The 20,152-nt window shown below is 45.7% G+C and overlaps 1 protein-coding gene across 1 annotated transcript in view; it reads left to right on the forward strand.

Annotated features, from left to right (window-relative positions):
• LOC125759074 (uncharacterized) overlaps positions 1–19,630 on the forward strand; it is a 67,176-nt gene extending 47,546 nt beyond the window's left edge. Inside the window, exon 3 of the mRNA XM_049417329.1 lies at positions 18,482–19,630. Coding sequence (XP_049273286.1) covers positions 18,686–19,147 — 462 coding nt within the window. The 5' untranslated portion in view covers positions 18,482–18,685 and the 3' untranslated portion in view covers positions 19,148–19,630. The remainder of the gene's footprint in view (positions 1–18,481) is intronic.
• Positions 19,631–20,152: the final 522 nt, after the last annotated feature.

Raw genomic sequence — 20,152 nt, forward strand, 5'->3', positions numbered from 1 at the left:
TGTTGCCCCATATTACAAGTTGTGCACGAAGTTTTGTGAAAGCTCATCATTTCAGCATGCATCGCATAATAATTAGAGTGTGCTTTACGGGTAGTTTCGCGCAACGTAATTTTTGTTTCACGAGCGCTCTCACAATAATGCGTCTTTCTCACAAAAGCGTGCTATCAGAGAGTAGTATCGTACTATCAGAGAGTAGTATCCTGCAGTATCGTTCAGCGATCCCTTTTGGAAGCTACCTGAGCGATTTTATTCTTGTAACGATGGTGCTTTACAAGCGAAACTGTGCTACTCTTAGTTAAGCCGGTTAGCCACGCCTGCGACGTAAAGGACACTGGCGCGAGTACTGTTTACTTACGTGCCAATATATGTATTATGTACAGCTAGATGCCTCGTGTCCAAATAAATTTGGGGACATCAAACGCTGAAATGAAAGCATTAAATTCTGGCCAGCTGTTGAGGAGCACCGTGCCATTTATTACCTTTTGAAAGCGAAATCTCGAAGGCGTGGATGCCATCAAAAGCACTAAAGCTTAATACTACGTTGAAAGTGGCAAAGCATGCCGATTGCTTGTGCTTGAAAGCACTACCTTGCACTAGATTTTCGCCAAAGCAAACGCTTAAATGTATGAAGTGCACTCCCACACAAAGCTCGCGCCTGCCTTCAACCCAGCTGCGTGTCACGCAAATTAGGTTCGCAAAATGAAATAGGTGGGCATCACACTGCAGAATACACGCAGTTAGTGTACTTACTCGCGCATTTTCACTCGGCTCCTAGTTTTTTTTTTTGCTTGAATCACAGTTATCCACCCGCGACGAAGCTGAAAACACCGCACCGGCACTATTTCCGTGGCGCGTCGTAATCGTCGCAGACAACGCTAATATCCTGTTCTTGCGCTGCTTGTTTTGGCATCCAAAGACGACGCAGTAGTGCCCACACGAGCTCTTATACGCTGAAGCGGCGTGAACGCGTACTTTTTCGCACTTTAAAGCCCCAGAACTGCAGCTTGCCCTGTTTACTGGGTGCAGCCCGCGCGCGCCTTGGCAGCCCCGTCAGCCCGGCGTCTGGGTGCGAGAGTATCTGCTCGGCTCGCCAGCAGCCTGGGTGCGAGACAGGCGTGCTCTGGTGTATACGGTCAATTTCTCCCCTGTCGGTGAATGCCTTAAGAGGTAAATTACAAACAAAACAAAAGCCGCGTGCACGTCAACTTTGTCTTTCTTTTGGGGGTGTGCGAGTAGTGAAATTTCACCTCGAATCAAATTCGAATAGAATAGTGCCGAATAGTGGCCAGAGAAATCGAATATCGAATCGAATATCGAATAGTGCGTATATTTAGACGAAACTTGTACCGCCAATTACAACAAGACAAAGGAAAAATCAGGGACGCTACGGCTTGGTGGCAGCTTTATTACTCGCTTCCCCAGAAGGCTATTTTTCTTCTGCCTTTATGAGCGCGCAGACATCTTGATAGAAGAGCCGTCAGTCTAGTTAGCAGGGGCCCTCCTAACCTCCTAACGGCTAAAAGAAGTGGGTACCGTAGCTATTTTCCCCCTATGGTCGCGGGATACGGCTTGAATTGTGCTTTATCTATGGTCGCGCAATTCTGCTTTATCTCCATGGGCACTCGGGACCCAACAATCGTCGGGCGCCCGTTCACAGCAGCGTTTTAACTACGCGCCGGAACAACGGGAGTTTTTGAACGAGTGGTGCGGCGCGGCAGTGACGACTGCACAGCGTGAACAAATTTTCATATGTGAATTCGATCACCGAGGGTTTCGCGGGCCGAATTCGGGATGTATTACGGCCCCTGCGGCATACGCGACCGAACTACAGACAAGAAAAGTCCGTCCCTTCGTCTCAGAGGCGAAGTTTTGAAGAGCTTGACAGTTTTCTGATGTTATTTTTTTACCTCTGGAAATGACATACTCACCTTTAAAATAAACATGCGCTCGCTTTTGAACGAAGATATCGGCGATAGTTTTAACGAAAGCCATACTGTACCCATAGGCGTGTGCAGGGTTTCTCTTCAGGGGGGGGGGGGAAGGTTCATCGCGGCGCCCTCCCTCCCTATTAAATCAATATATGGGGAAGACTTTGCGCCCCCCTCTTCTTAGGTGACTAGGAGGGGTGGCCTCCCCCCTGCCCTCCCCTCTGCGCACGCCTATGACTGTACGTTTTTTATTTTCCTGTAGTAAGATAGATTTAACTGAAGTAGAGACATTAGGCCAACATTAGGAAAAAGAAGGGAAAAGGGAAACACTTCTTTTTAATCAAGCCTGGTGGCACACTTGTCACCGCCCCGTTATAAAGGGGACGCTCATAGCATCCATCCATCCATCCATCCATCCATCCATCCATCCATCCATCCATCCATCCATCCATCCATCCATCCATCCATCCATCCATCCATCCATCCATCCATCCATCTATCCATCCATCCATCCGTCCATCCATCCATCCATCCATCCATCCATCCATCCATCCATCCATCCATCCATCCATCCATCCATCCATCCATCCATCCATCCGTCCGTCCATCCATCCATCCATCCATCCATCCATCCATCCATCCATCCATCCATCCATCCATCCATCGATCCATCGATCCATCCATCCATCCATCCATCCATCCACCAAAGCTTACGCATGCTCAGACAACTCCTGCGGACGTTCTGTATAATCTTAAGTACAATAAATTCTTGCAGCCTTTCTAAATATGGAAATGTTCACAGAGTGAACTTTACAGGTCCTATTTAGGACATTGATGTGTGATTTGTTGGCTAGTGCCTGAAACATGTTCTCATGCAGCGTTATACTTGATAGAATAAATGCCAATTCTGTGGCGCGGTTCATTAAAGCTTCAGGCTGTGTTACCTGGGGAATCCTGTGACGTGAGTTCCTTTCTGCCTTGTGCAGACAAAATTTTAACAGTTGTCATTTTTTTCTAAGAGGTAGGAGAAAACTGCCAGATACCTAGAGCGTGGCAGAAGAAACTGCGTAACGCAGCCGTAAGCACGACCAGTGGCCTGCATACGTCCGAAGACTGTCGATGCAGAGGGCAAGGGCATGCTTTGCATTAAGCTCGACATTCATTCCGGTGGTCTGTGAACCCGCAGGAGTCAGCGTGACGTTCTTGACCATCACGCGAGAAAGACACAGGCCCGGGCACTGCCACAGGAACCCGTCCAATGATCAGGTTTAGTGTCACAACCCACCCGTCGATGCCCAGTAGTATATAAACGGCCAGTCTATTTGTTATTGGTCGTCGTTATCGGCCACTGACCGGCAGTTCGGCAGCCATCTCGGGTTAAGTGGTCGTACATAACGCACTATAAAACATGCAGTCGCCGCGGACGCCCGTTGCGTGTGCCAGGCATGTTGTACACAACCGTTAGGGTGCACTCCGGAAGAGTCCTTGGCAAATCGCTAAACCGACCAACGACACGACGCTGCGTGCGCTCACCTCGTAAAGGGTACGCTGTGAATGTCCACTCACTGACAGAGGAATAAAATTAATTACATTGCGGGGCGCAGCGATTTGCTAGCTTTGTCTGCCGATAGCCAGCGGCAATCGGCAAACAATGAGAACATGACGTTCTCATTCCCTTGATGGCAAGCCACAACACTTCTGTGCGTATGTCCATTTACAAAGAACTTAAGTTATCAATAACGTCCTCCTATTTCATACTTTCCTTGCTGAAATTAAAAGAGAGAAGCAGAAGAATGGGATGGAGGTGTCACCCTCGTTTCGCGAAAAGGCGACAACAGTGATGTATTTATTGTAGATCCTACACTTTCGACAGCCAGATCAGGCTTATTCTTTCTGCAACTTCTATCTTCGCACATGGACCCAATGTTCCCCCTTCCTTCAAACGGTTACGTTTCCCGACGCGCTTCCGCGACATATTCACGTGTATAACTCTAACACGCCATAGCATTTAATAGATGATTGCCTGCAGTTGTCACACTACGCACACATACAGTCAATGTCGTAAGTTATAATATAACGTAGTTTCGCGTGGTTTCACTCGGGGTGTTTAATAACCGCATCTCGAACTGATGGCCCTTCTCACTACTTGTTATTTTTGTCTGCTTGGGGCACCGCGTTTCCCACGAGAAACCAATGCGGCCTGTTCCCTTTCTACGCATCCCTGAACGAACGCACGCAGAACGGATGGTCCATTCAATTTAACGGGGACAGTTGCTACGCGGCAGATTTCTCGGCTGACCACGCCCGTCTGTCGAAACCTCGATGGGCAGCAGGTGCGGTCCTGCTAAATCGATATGCACTGCCATTATACTGAGTCGCGTTCGAAGCCCGGGCCGCCTGATTCCTAGGCAGTCACTAAATCGCATCATCCGCAAAATCAATGCTTCTTGCATTGATTTTGAAGCACGTGTTAGATGTTCAGGTTTATGGGGCTGAGAGCGGGCTCCGTACATGGCGGCCCAACGGTTCCAACATCCTGAAATGCGTATAATAGCGTCGTTGCCTTTCAGGATTGTATAGTTGGCACATGCGCTTCTTGGTGAGCAAGCGGTCGACGTTGTGAGCCGTGAAAATACTGCAACGCCGTTCCTCTATGGCGTCCCTCAATAGACTGAGCAGCCTGTGAATTTTAATCCCCACATTTTATTTACAATATTTAACTGACTAAGGGCACATGGTAGGGCAAAATTAAAAGAAGAGGCTTTTTAATTTCTTTGCGATTTGAGAAGTCTATGCCTTTGCGCATATTTTTTATATTCGTGCTTTTCTTAGAGAGTTTTTTTCGGCTGAAAAACAGTTGTTCCGAAAGCGAGTAATGAGAGAAAACGCCCCTTTGAGCACGACCTCCCGAATAAGCTCCGTGCTTACCGTAAATATTCCTAAAGAAACTTCTGATACGAACACCAAAAGGCTTCTCTAGAATCTTTAATTAATTTATTTTATTCACAGATACTGCAGGCTCACCTTAGGCCCATGCAGGAGTGTATACAAACAATATAAACTGACAATAAAGAAAAATAAAGGAAATACTTATAAGAAATTCTCGGGCAACTATTGCATAGCTGATTTTGTAGCCAAGGCCATTCTAAAACGCTGTGCGCGTGTTTTTTGTGCATTTGTGCTTCGGAGCGCGCCAGTTCGAACACTATTAGTTTGTAGCTGTATTGCACCTTGTTTATTATGCCGTGCCTGTCGATAAGTTAAGATGCCGAGGGCAAAGAAGGACTTCAGAAAGCTAAAATTTCGCGGCAACCAATTCAGTTCTTTTGCAAACACAAATGCATGCCGGCGACCTAATGGGGTACCGAACGCTGAAGCAGCAAGCTCTTCTTCTTCGATACTTTCAGTCTTTTCAGCGTCCTTCGAGGAGAAGAATCGCGAGCAGGCTGACAACGGGTATGCTCCAATGGACATGGATATTATTTGTGATGTAATTAGACACAATTATGCGTCCAAACTGTGCAATGGAAGTGTTAAGCTAATCGAAATTGCGTCGCAGTATCTTCATTATCTTTGTTTGGGCTGCACGGTCTAAGGATTGTCACATTGCATGCTGTTTTTTCGTTTAATGATGGCAGTATGGCACATGCCAACATTTGGAAATCATTAGGATTCAAGCCTGGCCGCCACACAATTTGCCTGAAAGAAGCTGACCACAATCGACCAGACTTTACGGACGCAGCTGCATGACAGCTAATAAAACAAGCAAGACAGGTTGAAAAGTGAAAAACAAAAAAAAAAACGACTTCGGTAATGATTACCAAGCTGAAGGCTACTAAAGAAATAAGTTGAATGGCGTTTGTATGAAAAAAAAATGTTCGCTTTTGAGCTGTTTTCTTATTTTAAACTCAATTCTCAAAACCATGTTTTTTATTACTTAGGTAACATTATATGCTATGCATTCTAAGATAACCAGTTGATTTTTTTCTTGTCATCTACAGAATTGTCAACTGCTGTGCCATAATCGAAAATATGCACTTGACAGTTTTTGTGTCAGAAATTTTCAAATATGCAAATCAAGTTGCAATTTAGGCCCCACTGGAAAAAAATTTACGAAAATAGTACTTTTACTCAGAGTTTGATAAATTTTCTCCTATTAATAGAGCGCAAAATTTGGAATAAAATGATTTATGCATTACGTGGATAACTCTTATTTACTGAAGAAACGGTTCCTGAGAAAAGGGAGCGAGAAAAGGGAGCGTAGCAGAGGTAATATTTCCAACAAGAATGACAGCAATTTCATTTCATTTAATTTATTGATACTCTCAAAGCCAAAGGCATTACAGAGGGGAGGGAGTAAAAACACAGACGTGAAAAAGCAAACAAGAAACGCAGCAAACAATAAATAAAGATACGAGTTCTTCGTCTCGTATTTATACAGTGTTAGTTAGTGTTGTTTTAAAAAGTTGATGGTCTTCAATGGTGGCGATGCTTCCGGGAAGGCCATTCCAATCCTGGGTTGTGCGCGGAATAAAACTATGATAAGAGTAATCAGTGTGACAGGAAATGATTTCAACTTTGTGGGAATGATCAATGCGAACGGAATGGTAGGATGGTTTAGCGATTAATTCATTACGGAGATGGTTGTTACGGAAGTAAATTTTGTGAGAAAGGCATAGTCGAGAAAGAAAACGACGAGAAGCAAGTGACGGTACACTGAGAGTTAGTTTCATGGAGGAGAGGCTAGCAGTTCGGTTGTAGTTGTGAAGAATTAATAGAGTAGAGTTATTTTGAACAAGTTCAAGCGAATCGATTAGCTTGGCAGTACTCAGGTCCCATACAGCGAAAGCGTACTCAAGTTTGGAGCGGATTAAGGTTTTGTAAAGAAGCGGTTTTAATGATGCGGGGGCAAAAGAGAAATTACGTCGTATGTATCCGAGCATTCAGTTAGCGTTGCTTATGGTAAGGTTAATATGAAGGGACCAGGTTAACTCTGTTGTGATGTGTACTCCAAGGCAGCGGTAAGATGTTACTGACTCAAGGATGGTGTTGTTAGTTGGTATGCTGGTGGACTAGAGGCAGATGGGATAAACGTAAGACTGCATTTATTGCTGTTTAGTGTCATTAGCCAGCCTTTACACAACTCAGAAATAGCGTAAGATCAGTTTGCAATGTGGTTACGTCCTGGGCTTTAGTGATTTCACGAACCACAACACAGTCATCAGCAAACAAATATTACAAGTAACGCGCTGAGGTGGGTCATTGATGTAGATTAAGAAAAGAAGGAGCCCCAAGACAAACCCTTGAGGCACTCCAGAATCGACTGAGCTACTGGGTGAAGTATGATCACTGTACGTTACAAACTGAGACCTGTTACAGAGGAAGTGTCAAGATTTTCGGACTAAGGTTAAGTTGCGCTAGTTTTAAGAGAATCAGCTTGTGGCAAACCTTGTCGGAAGGCCTTTGAAAAATTCAAGAAGACACAGTCGGCGAACGAGCGGCTGTCAAGAATTATATGAAGGTTATGGGTAAATGCGATTAGTTGTGTTTCACAAGAGAGTGTTTTTCGGAAGCCGTGTTGTGCATGTGAAAAAAGAACGAGTTGGAGTCAAGAAAATGAAAAGTTTCGGAGTAAAGAATGTGCTCCAAGATTTTGCACGGGATACCGGTTAATGATATTGGACGGTAGCTGTATGGAGAAGCGCTGTTACCCGATTTATGGATTGGAACCACCTTCCCAATGCTCGAGTCGTCAGGAATTTCACCTCTATCAATGGACTGTTGAAAGATTTGTAACAAAATGAGTGAGGAGTATGCCTTTGTACCTTTAAGAAATTTTGCATTAATAAGGTCAACACTTGCACTTGCAAAACCCTTAAAAGACTCTATTATTTTTGCATACCACAACTATCAATAACAATGTAAACCGTGGGTAAATAGTTGTGAGAGGGCGGATTAGGTAAAAACGAACCGTTGTAGCGGACAAAGTTGCTGCAAAATACGTTGTTAAGGATCGTTGGACATTCAGACTTTTGTTCCGTTTTGTTAGCTAACATTATTCGCCCAATGCGCCTTCGAGGTCTTCTGGCTCTACAAGAAAGGTACCAATCCGATGCGCCGCATTCAAGAACACCCGAGAGGGAGGCAGCGAAGCCAAACAGTGCCGGAAGTGAGGCAGTAGCCCCTACGATCTTACAACAGTCGGAAAGCGAATGTCTTCGCATTATTGCTGACGAAAGTGCGATTCTAAACAATCACGCGAAGGGAGGCGTCCGAGTCGCAAGCATTTCCCAAGCCATTAGTTTTCCTCGCGTGATTGAACAAAATCGTACTTTCCGAAATAGCATATAATGCCCCTTACGGGTCGTATACGTTTTCTCGATCGAGCTACGATGAACTTCTTATCGCGTTGGCTAACGGACAGAGGCGAAGCTAAAGCGCACGGAACACGCTATCTTGATTGTTAGGGATGGAAAGTCGGTGGTACGTTACGTTACCTTATGACTAATTAAGAAAAACACAATTGAAATTTCCCGTAGAGCCAATTTCCGTCTCCGACTAACCCCTACCCGTTCCGATCTGGCGAGGAAGGAACCTGGTCACACTAGGTTAGAGGTTTGATACTGCGGCTCGGATGTCACGAAAGGTACAATATAGACCGGACGTTATTCTGCCCTGCGTCGCTTTCTGCCGAAAACAAGTAGTCATGTTCTTTTCGCCGGCGAAGCGCATTATTCCAATGTTGCCTCATGTTTATGCAAGCGACAAGTATCCCTGAACTTTTGATTGCCGCAGGAGTGCGCGGCATGTGAGGTGCATTTGAAGGAGGAACATGTAACACAAGCGCGCATTTATGGAGCCGCAAAGCTCGGGGATTAAATGATCGCTGCGCTTCTATCTGTATATGGCGACGTCCTTCGAAACGAGAGCCGCTAGCTTTGTGTCATGCGAGTCCAGTTTTAAGCTCCGCTCGCTGCTCTCCTCGGCAATTAACGGTATTGAAAGGGATTTCTCTGTGCCCACTCCAGTCCGGATAGCTTAAATCTACGTCAAATTCGATGCGCTATTTCCCGCTACACACCGCCCATCGAAGGACACCGTTTCATTGTTGTCATGAAAACAGACAGGACGGTGCAAGTTTTCGGAAGCATACGCCCTCTGCTAGGCTACGTCCACCAGAGGTCATGGCGAAATTGCGACAGCAATATAGGGAACACGCATGCGTCACACAGCACGTCACATTATTCTACGTCTATGTCTGCGCGCTGTTTTCATTATTGTTGGGGTGTTATAGCATTAATTCACTGATGGAAAACATATGCTTTATACGCCATACGTTCAGGTCGCTGAGGATAAAAAAAGAATAAACACTAGCGTCCCTTGTTGAAAATTATTGTGTATGACCTGTGCCATGCTTCCCATGCCATTTCCATGCTTAGCTTGGCTTGACACCCGAGTGAAGGAAATAATCCGCGTACAATCGCAAAAAGCTTTCGTAAAATGAATGATGTCAGATAGCTAAACTGCTATTTGTTAATCCAAGCTACGGACATTCTGTAACAAGACCTGGGATATCAAGTGCTATAAAGAGCTTTTAAAAGTCGACAAATATCTAATGGGATGACGCAGCTTCCTTCAGCTCTATCCGTATCTGACACGGGTTCAAGCAAGACGTTGGCCTGACCCAAATGTTCTATTATAAGAGCGCTAAGAAACCGAAACAAAGTACGCATACTTGAACAGGTTTCATGCATGTCCTGCACTAAGTATGTGTTTGCAGTTTGTTATCTTGGGGCTATTACGTTAATTCACCTATGCAAGACAAGCTTTTACACCAAACTCGAAAGAATGCAAGGCTTCTATCACCGTCCTCGTGCATTCACGAAACCCTCCCCGCTTTGCTTTTAATGCAAAGTGGTTTACCTTAGATGATCAGTGATGCAACAGTAATTCAGTGAAATGTAAAACTTAGAGTATGGTTACATTTATATTTGTTTGGATCTACGTTCCGCGTACACTGATAGTAATTTCACCTGGATTGCTATAAAACTAAGATCAATCTGGCCACAGTATTGGACAAAAATAAAATGAAAAGCAGCGCGACATTTGCAAAGGCAGCATAGGTCAGCTCATCGTTTTAAAGCGACAGTTATTTGTGGGGAAAGACACTAGCTGTGTGCGTATGTGGACATACTTGGTTGTGAGATCACGTAGAGTATCTTGTAGAGTCAAAGAAAGCTAGGTTCTTCTATACATAATTTGTCGAGATGATATTGACATTTAATTGTCCTCTGAAAGTCTATACCGACGTTCTGCGTGAAAACAACTGTATTGGAATAGATGAAATGTTTTCCTTACTGGAATTCTGCAATGACATGACACCAATAAGTGAAAACTGACAAATAAGTACTGCAGGACACAAGAAAGAAGTGACATTTATAAGTCGAGCTTAGGTTAAAGGTTCACAAAACATATCGTACGTAAACATAATTAAGGTTGTAAATTTAATTTATCGCACTTTCGGAAAGAAATTATTATGACAAAGGGTTTTGAATAATCCTGGGATATATGCAATGCTTGCTTACGACACCTGTCTGTGTGAATCGATCACTGCCATTATGCTTAATTTCCTATGAAAGCTGTAAACTTCGCTCTCGCAAAGCGTCGTCCAATACAGTGAACCATAACCCATCAAGATATTCCTTCTTGCGGGAAAGAAACAATCGAGTAAAGGTAAAAGATTAAAAAGAAAGCGGGCGAAATTAACGGCTACAACAAGAGCACAAAAAGGCAGTGACCTTCCCTCCCCCTTCGTTACCTTTTTCGGTTACCTTCCATTCACATCAAGCAAGAAAGATAAGCGTGGTCGCAGTTGCGAAGGCCCAAACACTTACCTCCTGGCGAAAACCGTAAGGTGATGAAACATGCAGAAGTACGAGGCAGCGTCAGTCGTAAAACTCTTGTATCATTTCGCAAGCGAGAACCCCGTCCAAACACACGTCATTTTTCGTGGAGTGCCGGCGCCGCCATCGAGGAGCTAGTAACTGAACCGATACTCCCGCACTTAAAGCACTGACGGATGATGTCGCTCCATAGGTATACGTACAAATGATCTTGTTTGAAAGAAATGCATTGCCGACTGTTGACCCGCAGGTCGCGGGATCGAATCCCGGCCGCGGCGGCCGCATTTTCGATGGAGGCAGAAATGCTTGAGGCCCGTGTACTTAGATTTAGGTGCACGTTAAAGAACTCCAGGTGGTCAAAATTTCCGGAGTCCTCTACTACGGCGTCTCATAATCACATCGTGGTTTTGGGACGTTAGACGCCATCAATTATTAAGAAATGCACTGCGTACGGAAGCGGTCACACTGGCGTCGCCACACATTTAGAGTCGTCTACCTTCTCATTTCTGTTTTCTTCCTACTCTCGTAGTGAAGTCTCCCATGACTGTGGTGCACTGGATATATATGGACCTTTTGCTTTGCTAGTTCAACATTATCGTAAAACTGTTCTACTTCGTCGTCGTCATGGCTGGGCTTTAAAGTGTATCCCTGTGCTACTTGCAGCTTACATGTCCCATTCATTTTAATCACGACGTTTGCTATACCTTTTCACTGGCACTGCTGTCTTTGTGAGTTAGATACTCTGTTACAGAGAACCGTGCACCTTTCATACTTGGTAGTAATGAAATTGCAGTAGTCGAATGAGTTTTTGCTGTAACAAGTAATGTAATGAATTACTTCGAGCGAGTAATTTCAAGAAAATGACGCGTTGCTTTCCCAATTTAGTAAAAAAGCGCAGCGCTTCCGCTTCCCTTATGGCATAAAAATTTGAGCAAGAAACGAAAGAAAAATAACGAAGACAAATTAACCTTTTGTGCCAAACCTCAAGCGCGGTAACGAGGCAGGCAATCCTTGCCAGGAAAGGCCGCGTAGCATCCTAACTCGACGCCTTGAATAACGTTAATGGAAGACCCTCGGAACTTCAGACAACGATGACCTTTCGTTAAAGTCATTTCAACGTAATTTCATTACGTTGTAAAAGGGATAGTAATGCAGTGTCATTACTTTCGGCCTCTGTAATTCGTAATGTGATATCATCACATTTTAAAAATTAAAGAAAGTAATTAGTAATGTAATCTAATAACTTTTTACGAGTAATTTTGCCACCTGTGATTCGCTTCCTCAGTCCTCCTAAGCTCACTAAAGCCAGTCATATCCCAGTTAACACCTGCTAATGCTTGACATACCGGAGCGTGTTTGGCCCGCTTTATTTTAACAATGTAGTTTTCTTATAGCGAACCAACGACCTACGGGAAATATCACGTATAACTGAAACGCAGGTTTCACACGTAAAAAGTCGAATGGCCTAGCACTACAGGCTTAACCGGTAAGAAAGCAAAATGAAAAGCTGTGGCGCAAGGAACAGGGTGCGTAATTTGTGTAATGCTGAGCTGTTTCAGCCAAATGAATAATACAATGACTGCAAACGGCTGTTTCGCGCCAAAGCAGCACGATCCTTAATAATACCGCTTTCGTTTCAGATATGTGCAGGATATTTGCATGTGGAAGCTATGCGAAATAATATTAAACGTGTAGTTGTCCTGAGGTGCTCATTATCATTTTACAGCAACATATTAGTCGGTATATTCAATTACGTGAATTTTTAAATATTCATTTATGTGAGTAGTCTTGATTGTAAAAAGTTGTAGAGCATCTTCACCTAGTTTTTATGTGGTTATTATTTGCATTTTCATTTTCCGCAATGTGGATAAAGTCCAAAAAATATACGAAAAAAATTCACCGGCGATCACGATACTGCCTAATGCGAATTCGGGCAAGGCCAACTGCGTTTGAAGTTCTGGCTTTCCGCAAGGTATCCACTACGCCTTAAATCATAATTTTCGTCAAGTAGGACAGCACCCACTACGCCATTATTCGTCTTTCTGCGGATAGACGACGTACCCGCTACACATTTGTAAGGTATTATGTGCAAGTTTGTTGATGCTGCATGTGGCTGCATGATGACGATGAAGAATTATGGCTCAGCACTTTGCAGTGGGTGGGAAGCGTTAAACCACACACTCGTTGCGCAATTACCATTGTGTGATGACTGGTTGTTATTTTACTCTTCTGCCACGCTACATTACATACGTTAACGCGATTCTTTGCCCGACATGACGCCTGTATAGGGTATTTTTGCAAATGGGCTTCAAGCACCAGCATAGCTCTGTGGTCGAATACTCGACTGTCACGCTGAGGGCCCGGGTTCAACTCCCGTTCGATCCTGGGTATTTTTTCTCATTTCGTTTTTTTTTTCTTGTCTATGGCTTACTTATTCATGTATATCGGTTACGCCACCGACGGCGATGGCGATGGCGCTCAGCGCAGGAACGGGCGCCCAAGAGCTGCGCTGTAAAAAGAAATCACGTCCCTAAACGTGTTTTTTTTTTTTTGTACAAATTGCCGCGTTCTCAAGTGCGTTTTCAAAGAACAAAAGCCGCATGGCCGTTGTAAAAGGGAGATGTGAGCGCCAGCCTCGAGGCAGCACGTCAGTTCCGTCGTTGTAAAGATTGAAATCTGCCAATACACGAAATGATAAGCGATATTTTGGCGCTGAAAGCACGTCGAGGCGCATCTATCAAACTTTTTCATGACGAGTACGCGGGCTTCGTCTATAAGAAACACGGTTCAAAGCGCCGCAGTCCCGACGTGCCAGTCTGGTTTGCAAGGCGTAAGCAGTACGTAGATGGGTTCCCGCCTCGCCTCGTTTCGGGCCTCTCAAATAAAAAGAACTGCTTGATCGATGGCGCTGCCGCTGAACACGTGTTCACCGGCGAGGTTCGATCGTGGTTACATGCTCGGATAGGTCCGCACGAAAAGAGAGCGTTAGCGTAGCGTAAAAAATGATGCGCCGTAAAGCGCTAAATTTCAAAGGCATAGAAATTTACTGAACAGAGGATCAGTATCGAAAACAATGCTGAATTATCGTCCGTCGCATATCACCGAATCAAGATGACACTGCACGAAAACAAGCAGCGGCATTTACTGTGAATGGGGGAGTTGTGCACGAGGCAGCAAGACGGGATGATAGGTGCAAAGCTGGCGGTTGTCGTTTCGACGGTGTCGCCATGTTTTCCTCGATGAACAGTCTTTGCGAGCGTTAACGTCTCGTGCTAAATTCCAAAAACCAGCGGAGGCGCACTTCCTTCGCGTTATGCGCGTGCGTACTCTGATCTCGCCATATCTCAGCTTGATGCTCAGTGCCGCTTCCGCTATGCTAAAACTCTGTACAATTCGATGGAGGAGTTCGTGACATTTTTATGGAGAAGAGACATTTCGCGTTTACGTTACATGCAAACATGCATACTGGATTTGCAAGAAACTGACACGTGACGCACACACGGCCTTCAGAATCGATCCCCATTCCTTCATCCAATCTACGCAGTCGTTAACGATTAATAATAATTGTTGGGATTTTACGTCCCAAACCCACGATATGATTATGAGAAGCGCCGTAGTGGAGAACTCCGGAAATTTCGACCACCTGGGGTTCTTTAATAACGTGCACCTAAATATAACTACACGGGCCTCTGTAGCATTTTCGCCTCCATCGAAAATGTGGCCGTGGCGGCCGGGACTCGATCCCGCAACTTTCAGGTCAACAGTCGCGCGCCATAACCACTAGACCACCACGGCGGGTGTAGTATAGTTAACGATTTTTTATCGTTTGTATCCCTTCATGATCGGCAAATGTCGAATAGATATTCCCGTTTCTGCGCCGGAGTATCACGGAGGCCACGACATCACAGCCAAAGGTCTTGTACTCCTTGATGGTCTTGTACGTTCTGATTCTCTCCCTTTAGCCTCCATTTCCTTCTAATTCAGAGCACGGTTACAAACCGGATATTGCAATCTTGTTAACCTTCCTGTCGTTGCTGTTATTCTTCGCCCCTTTTTCCTTCATATTTCGAAGGCTTTATTTAAAGAACAGAAAAATGAGCATCTGTAAGATAACTTGCTTTGTTGTTGCAAATCTTTTGGCGTGGTTTCCTGACGTTTGAAAAAGCTGAACATTATTATGACGGGTATATACTGATTAGTCAACTGAAAGTGCTCGAACCTTTACGGTGGATCAACCCCTACTTTTCCCTGCTGCTTCTGAACACTGTATATGCTCCCCTTACACCGGCTACTGAGTGGATAACTTAGGCGACAACCTACTTGAACCAAAAGTCCCTACGTAGATCCATTGGTGCAACAATGAAGGGGACTTCCAGCGAGGGCCTGGCGTTCATGGTAACTCTCCATTATTTACCAATACGAAAGAGATATTTAGCTGCATCCCATGCTTCTTTGCAGCTGCGCGTTTAGTTACTTTAGTGACCAGGAGACCGGCTTGGTCTAGTTTTTCTTAGATTCTAGTGTTCCACGTGCCAGAAACGACGATCTAATCATGAGGCACAACGTCGTGGTGGAATCCAGATTAAACTTAACCATCTGAGGTTCCCTAAAGTGCATCTAACTCAAAGTACATGGGTGTTTCTTCGTTTTGCTTCCACCAGAATGTGGCCGCCGCGGTATGGCTTGAACCCGCGACTTCAAGATGAACGGACAGTCTCCGGTTGGACTGAAGGGAGATTACTGCATCCGACGTCCATATGTCACGTGGCCACCTTTGCCATTGCTATCATTATTTCACTCAGCTCGTGCTTGCGCACACCTGACTGGCTCCCTCGGCAAAAACGAATGTGGTATCGCGTCCGGGCGCGAGCGACGTCTGCACCGGCGGGGAGCTTTGTCTCCAGTTTCATGGCGTATCCTTTCTCCGCCACCAGTCGCAGGAAACATCGGATGACATACCGATTCGCACAGTCTTGGCAACGCACAGACTTGTCAGTGCGGTGTGGTCGCGGTGTGGTCGCGTTGCTGTAGGAGTGCTCTCCGTGTCCGGTTTGCTGGCGAACAGAAAACGCTATTGAATCTATTCGCTTGCAACGTTTCGTCGCGCAAATCGATCAGTGAGCACCATGCTATTTCTTGGCGTTTTGCTTCCGTTGGTAATGACCGGAGGCGGCAGCGGTGAAAGTAACTTTTTCGACAATGAACGGCCAACCGAAAACACCACCTTGCCGGACATCCTGCCCGGACCGAGGGACGCAGAGGATGCGCAGGAAAAGTTACGAACGGCTACCTATTCTCCTTTTGCAAGTGGTATCGCGGCGAGCCCCAAGTACAACATCAGCGGCGTCGAGTCGACCTGGAGCACTGACTTACTGGCAGAGCCGGTGGCGCAGATCATAGTGGTCCGACACGGTGTATCCGACTTCGCCACCGAGAGCGACGTGACGGAGCGCACCAATGAGGTGCTCAACGCGAGCGGAAATCCGGACTCGCCATTGCCCTTCCCGAAAGAAGAACGCCGCGGCGACCAAGGCGGCGAAAGACACGGAGCTGCTGCGCCAGCAACGACGGATGGTGGCGTGGTGAGAATAAGTGTACAATGGCAAACAACGACGGGGCGGTTCTTTAGTTTGAGGTCATTGCCTTGTTGTCATTTTACAACATAATTTGGGAGGAGGCTCGTTTTCACTCTTTTCTATAAGAAAAGAGTGAAAAGCGCCTTTATATAAAAGTTCGAAGGGATAGCAACGGCAGCGAATGCCTTTCTCCGAATATAAGCGAATCCCTCGAAGCGAATAAATTTTCTAGTCGTGTAAGTTACATTGATGCTATAGTCGAGACGAGCGAGGCAGTGCGTGCTCGTACAACAAATAGATTTTTTTCTCCACCCTTAAACGCGAAACATGTTACAAGCGCTACGTTGTAGCCTCGCCATAGCATGAGTGCCTCATGGGGATTTTCTTATAGCTCTTACGACACGGCAGCTACAAGGAGGGAGGAAAGCCTTTAATGGATCAGTGTCGCGTTTCGAAACTTGCGCAAATCAAGGAGCTCTTTGTGTAGGCCGCTGCCCTTCTTCAGAGAAAATTTTTCATGTAATCCCCAACGCAGGCGTCTGACGCCCGCGCTGGGGATTACTTTTAAACGCAATTCACAGAAAGGAATTGATGTCTTATTACTTTTTTGGGGGACTTGCTGCCCTTCTCTATGCGCTGATTCGTAACCTTTTGGTGGGCTGAAACTCGCAGGATGTGATGTTGCAACCGACGTTCTATGCCATGCAAGTTCAGACTCTATGTCACACACGCAATTGAACTTCCAAGCGTCGTTGGAAGATTGCTTAAAATAGGGTCTAGTTTCAGATTCAAGAGTATGACAACAAGAAATAAGGAGAAATGAGCAAACTTACGAATTCAAATAACATGAACCTTGGAGCTTGTAAAAATGAAATGTACTAACAACTGGGTTATGAATACACTCGCAACACAGAGTAACGAAACTGGAGATCCAGCATAAATAAACGACAATGTATAACATGTTGTTCCTGGCGAAGTTTCAAACTTTGCGCCAGCACCACCATGTTAAGCAAGCTTAGACACCAACTAGCCCAAGAACAAATACTTCTAACGACATTGTAACAAAGTTTAGAACTGCATTTTTAAACCATGCTTTAAAGTAAATTATTGGCTTTATTGGGTTATACCTTCGGTCATATGCGACAGATCTCCGTAAAACGGCAAGTATCCTACTCAATGTTAAACGAACCTCATGCTTACATTGACCCAGATTGCAGTGTTAAGTTATATATGGATAATGATTTCTCATAGAAAGTTGGCAATCTCTTTAATTAATAAAAAGCTGTATTCTTATTTAAATAGTAGCGCGCTCTTGATCGTTGAATGGGCCCCATGTTTCTTTATTGCCCTGTGAAACTACATGGCAGTCAGAGTCTTCATTCCTGTAATGGTCGCAAGCGAGATCAGTGCAGGGTCATGGTGCGTGAAATGAGAAGGTAAACTGGGGGATACGAGGTCTGCCAAGAATGAAGCAGCATTGCTAATGTTAAGGCTCAAGGACCCCTTCGCTGATGCTATGAATCGCTTACTCATTACACATGTGTTCCACGTTATACTAATAATTCCATGTATGTGCGTACACGGGCTCAATTCGCCCTTTTTAAGTTAACCTCAAACTGTATTTCTCGTAAAAATATATAAACAATGACATTAGAAATGGAAAGTAGGACATGAAATTGTGTTAATGAAACAGAAATGAAGTTTACTCGAATCTCCGCTTATGATGTTTAATGGGCTTAAAATCCTTTTGGCAAGTTTGTTGTTTCTCAAACCCTGAGCCTTAATATCGACTAGACTTGTCTGTTTATCTGTTACTGGCTGCCCATGGTTGATCAATAAAAAAAAGCGGCTTTGCACATAGATTTAAGTGCTCGCGAAAGAATTAAAGTTGATCAAAGCTGGAAGCCGTGACAATCATGACGCCAATCACAGTCTAGGCGTTGCTTTAACACAATAAGATCTATTAAGTATCGAATGTCTAGGCTGCTGTGTTACTCAGCTCGACAGCCCTGGCACTATTAATTCGCTCAGAAAGCTTTAGTAGCCGCCGCGAATCGCATGTCCCGGTTTGCAGGTCAGCGTACCTCAGCTGCCGCCACAGGTCTCCCCGGACAAGGTGTCCGGACAGGACATCCCACGAGATTCGGTGCCGGCTCGCTCTTCTACGAAGCCGACTGAGGAGTGTACCAAACAGGGCCACCGCAGAAACAAGAGGCGTCGCTCTGGTCTCGGGATCCAGGCGTTGGAACGTGAGCGTCCGACAGCAAGGAAATCTGTGATGCGGCCGGGTAAGACCAGTCGCAGCACTTTGCGCAAGGTCAAGGTGGTGCTGTCGCGCGCCAACCGCAACAACCGCACAACAACGATGCCGCCGCCATCGCTACCACTGCTGCCGCTGCCTCCGTTAGCGGACAAAACAGATTTGGACAAGCTGACGCTGCGCGAGCGTGGTTGCCTGCCGCTGGAGACGAGCCCTGCTGTGCAGGACCGCTCGACGTGTCCGTTCCGCTTCCTGACCAGCTTCGACCGGCGCCGACTGCCCAGGCTGGTCACTACCGTGCGCTGCATGTGCCCCGGAAGCACTTGCAGTTCGCGGAGGGGCTACCGTTGCTTGGAGGTCAGTCGGCCAGTGACCATGATGCGCCGCGTTGGCAGAGTCTACGTAGACACGCTGGAAGAGATGCCCGTGGCGTGCGTCTGCGCCTACGTTGGCCGCAAGTCGCGTAGCGGCAGCCCCTGAAAGAAGCACCGCTGTCGCCCGCCTGTGACAGCATCGATGGGCTGACAGTGAGGACGGACTTGATTAAAACATGGGAGCAGTACTAGGATTTTTTGTGTATTCCCGTGTAAACTAACAGTACTCCCCTTTAGACACTCGGATGAGCCTGTTTAATAAATGTTGCTTGATGGGCCTGCTCTTAGATTTTTAGGGGGAATATTACCTGCGTGAGGGTGCATTTACTGTGTGAGAAAGTATATGCCTTAGTTTTATACGAGAAATGTGTGCTGCCGCGAGAAAATTCAGCGCACCGGCCACGAATTTTATGGGATGGCACAAGGGATCAAAAGTAGACGCTGTTCTGTAATCAAACGATCGTTTTTATGAAGATAGAGAAACTATTCGCAACTGAAATGCTTTGTAGATAAGGAAACCGTACTCGCACATATCTGTCAGCCCTATTGCGCTGCGTGATATGCTTTAGTAATTTGGTGCTCCTCCCGTGTTTAGACCTATCTGGAATGGATGGATGGATGAATAAACTTTATTTAGGTCCCTAGGAACGCGCCCTAGCACGTTGCGGGCCGCTCCCACGTCGGAACAGAAAGACCAAGTCTCTGCTGCGTCGCGGGCATGTTGGACTGCCCATAGTTGTGGTTCCAGTCCGGAGCTTGTAATAGCATCTTCCCATTTTGACGGCGTGATGACTTCGCCGCCGTGTAACGCGGGGCACCGCCAGAGCATATGTCAACAAGATTAAAATAGAAAAGTGCAACTGTGCTTCTCGAAACGGTGCCTTAGTATTCCCTTTCTGTTGTGCTTGGAAAATCGCGTGATTAGCTGTACATGGTTTTTCTTGACATGCGATCTCCACGTAAACGAGGCAGTCATTAGCCCACCGCCAAGTTCCCACAGAAATATCGCTAATCTCCCTTACACATCTGCAGTAGAAAACTGGACAGCGTGTAGCAGTAAGGCTTTACTGGGAGATCGGGTAGGGAGCCTGGAAACGCTTGCTTCCTGCAA

The sequence above is a fragment of the Rhipicephalus sanguineus genome, chromosome 1, assembly GCF_013339695.2.
Source record: "Rhipicephalus sanguineus isolate Rsan-2018 chromosome 1, BIME_Rsan_1.4, whole genome shotgun sequence".
Lineage (NCBI taxonomy): Eukaryota > Metazoa > Arthropoda > Arachnida > Ixodida > Ixodidae > Rhipicephalus > Rhipicephalus sanguineus.